We start from the raw sequence: 2501 nt of genomic DNA, 5'->3' as shown, positions 1-2501 counted from the left end.
CTCGAAAGTTATTACTTTGTAGAAAAAGTGACCTTTGGGGAGATATTTGATTTAGAGTTTTATTGAATTTGAATAAGATGTGATATAAAATTTTATTGAAATTTGTCAAAATCTATTCAAATTCAAATTCAAAGTTCTAAATGTCTTGATCGTTAAATTTCAAATATGAAATTCTTATAATTTGAATTATGATTATGATGAAAATTTCAAATATTAATGTAAATTATTATCTCAGTTAAAAAATTTTAGATCTACCATTATCCAAATTTATCACGTATAGATCCAAATACTATATCAATGACACTAATAAAATCTATGCATTGCCACGAATATTAAAATTTTCTTTTCGTGACATCAATTAAAACCAACATGAATTTGTTTCATGATCTTTAATTAGGCGGTTGGTTTAAAGTGTCACATATTTAGAATAATTTTACAAGAATTCAATTTACCAAATATGTAGATGTGAAACAAATATAGCGGTAAGTTTGAACGTCACATAAGTGTATAAATAAGAAGAACAGAAACAACATATTAGTTAAAATTATGTTTTTAACCATGTCATCTATTCCATGCCCTAAACCCTAAACTCACTAATAAAACATTTTAAAGTTTAACACACATGCTCCTCAATCTTCATGAGATGATGAAGATTTGCCGGGTGCGGAAGCGGTTTGCCTGAACCATCCTATCAGGAACCGGTTCGCCGGGTGCGGAAGCGGCCAGTTTTCCAGCGCGACAATGAAGTGATGGAGGTCGTCGGGGTGCTTGGGCTCCATGATTCGCCTGAAGATGCGGGGCGACGGCCACGACGTCGGATATTTAAAGAAGCGACGGAGCACGGCGGAGAGGAGCGCGCTGAGCAGCCCAAGGAGGAGTCGTCTGGCGCGCACGTTCCTGGGCAGGCCAAGGTCGCGGAGGGCGTCGACGTGACCGAGGGAGGCAGCGCGTGCGCACAACGTAGCGGCCACGGGCACGCAGTATTTGATGTAGTTGGGGTCGTTGAAGAGGATCACGGCTATCGAGTATGTAGCGAGCGCGTGGGACTTCAGCGCGGCTTCCACCATCAGAGAAATACCGCTCTTTCGATTCTTCAAACAGTAGAATCGAATCTGCACCGTTGATTCATTCGCAGTGCGAACCCAGCGCGTGAGTTTAATTTGTGAAGGGGAAGCGAATCGAGTTCAAGAAGATATGCAGGCTAGGAGAATATACGTGTATTCATATATACTGACCATGCCCAGGGTGTAGACGGCCTCAACATTACCGGCGGAGGCGCACTGTTCTAGAAACCAGTCCGCGGATGCCGACCAGTTCCCGGCGTTAATATCGAATGCTTTCAGTCCTGCGCCGCGTAACACCAAAGGATGAACAACTAATCGGCTCAGTCTTTTGCATCTATAAAACACAAACAATTCCGAGATTCAAACAGCTCTATGCAAAGATTAATTATATTAATATATATATATATATATATATATATATATATATATATATATATATAGGAAGAAACATATATCTTATCAGAAACGCGGAGTACGTGATGCGAACGCTGACGACGTCGGAAGGAGAATTGGCGGTGGAGCTGAGCATACAGAGAATAGAGAGGACGAGGTCGTCCGGTAGTGCGTCAAAGAGATCAGATTTCTGGGCCATGTAGGCAGAAAGTTGGGGCTTTTCTCTGGACACCATGGCTGCCTCCATCAATTTTTTTTCATTCTTGCATTGGACTTGGTATTCTGCGGGAGGGTGGTCTGTTCCTTGAATTCATTCTTATACATATATATATATATATATATATATATATATATATATATATATATGTGTGGGTGTGCGCGCGTGTGTTAACATCAAGCAAATCAAAGATTTAATTTTGAATTTTGATTCTGTTTTTAAAAGTTGTGACGATGGGATTCTTAGCCTTATTTTTAGCATTTATTCATAAAACTAGTGCTTGTAAATCTTATATATATTTTACACGAAGCTATGTAGTTTTTTTTAATAGAGTGCTGCAATACAATTATTCTTTTTTGAAAACAAATACTCAGTGCATATTTTTCTTCTTATCATGGTATAAGAGCCATCAAACTCCAACAAGACTTTGATCCCTACTCCAGAAATGTCTTCTACGCCCACATGTTGAAAATTAAACTTGACTGATAATGATCGGCAACCAACCTCTGTTAAATTTGGGCAGAAGTCGGCCACCAATCTCACCAATCAGCCCACCATTGTGTTCTAGCATTTGCTATATATAAATAGATATGTGTGTGTGTGTGTGTGTAATATAATGTGTGGTGTAAAGAGAGTGAATAACTAGTGAAATGAGAGTTTGTATATTTAGAATTCCTCTGTAATATTTTTTTTTTAGATTGAAATCAATTGAGTGTATATGTGCAATTCTCACCGATTTCAGTCACAACCAGTGATTGAGTGAGTCTCCTCCACCCATCAGTGGTATCAGAGCGTCCAGGTTCGTTGAAATTTTCCAAACTGAGGCG

At 38.9% G+C, this 2501-nt stretch overlaps 1 protein-coding gene across 1 annotated transcript; it reads right to left on the bottom strand.

Annotated features, from left to right (window-relative positions):
• Positions 1-629: 629 nt before the first annotated feature.
• On the bottom strand, positions 630-1692 carry LOC131143900 (F-box protein At1g67340-like). The gene is made up of 3 exons (XM_058092258.1): positions 1541-1692; positions 1236-1398; positions 630-1112 (listed from the first exon to the last, which is right to left on the bottom strand). The coding sequence occupies exons 1-3, from the start codon at positions 1690-1692 to the stop codon at positions 630-632; spliced, it is 798 nt and encodes a 265-aa protein (XP_057948241.1).
• Between the last annotated feature and the right edge of the window lie 809 nt (positions 1693-2501).

This window comes from Malania oleifera, chromosome 12 (genome assembly GCF_029873635.1).
Source record: "Malania oleifera isolate guangnan ecotype guangnan chromosome 12, ASM2987363v1, whole genome shotgun sequence".
In the NCBI taxonomy this organism is placed as follows: Eukaryota; Viridiplantae; Streptophyta; class Magnoliopsida; order Santalales; family Ximeniaceae; genus Malania; species Malania oleifera.
This window is presented reverse-complemented; position numbering and strand designations above follow the sequence as displayed.

Excerpts from the sequence above, each read along its gene's own strand:
- LOC131143900 (XM_058092258.1), bottom strand. The coding sequence starts at position 1,692 with ATGGTGTCCAGAGAAAAGCCCCAACTTTCTGCCTACATGGCCCAGAAA. Across the intron at positions 1,399-1,540 it reads GTCGTCAGCGTTCGCATCAC|ATGCAAAAGACTGAGCCGAT; the intron begins GTACTCCGCGTT and ends TGTGTTTTATAG. Across the intron at positions 1,113-1,235 it reads CCGTCTACACCCTGGGCATG|ATTCGATTCTACTGTTTGAA; the intron begins GTCAGTATATAT and ends TCAACGGTGCAG.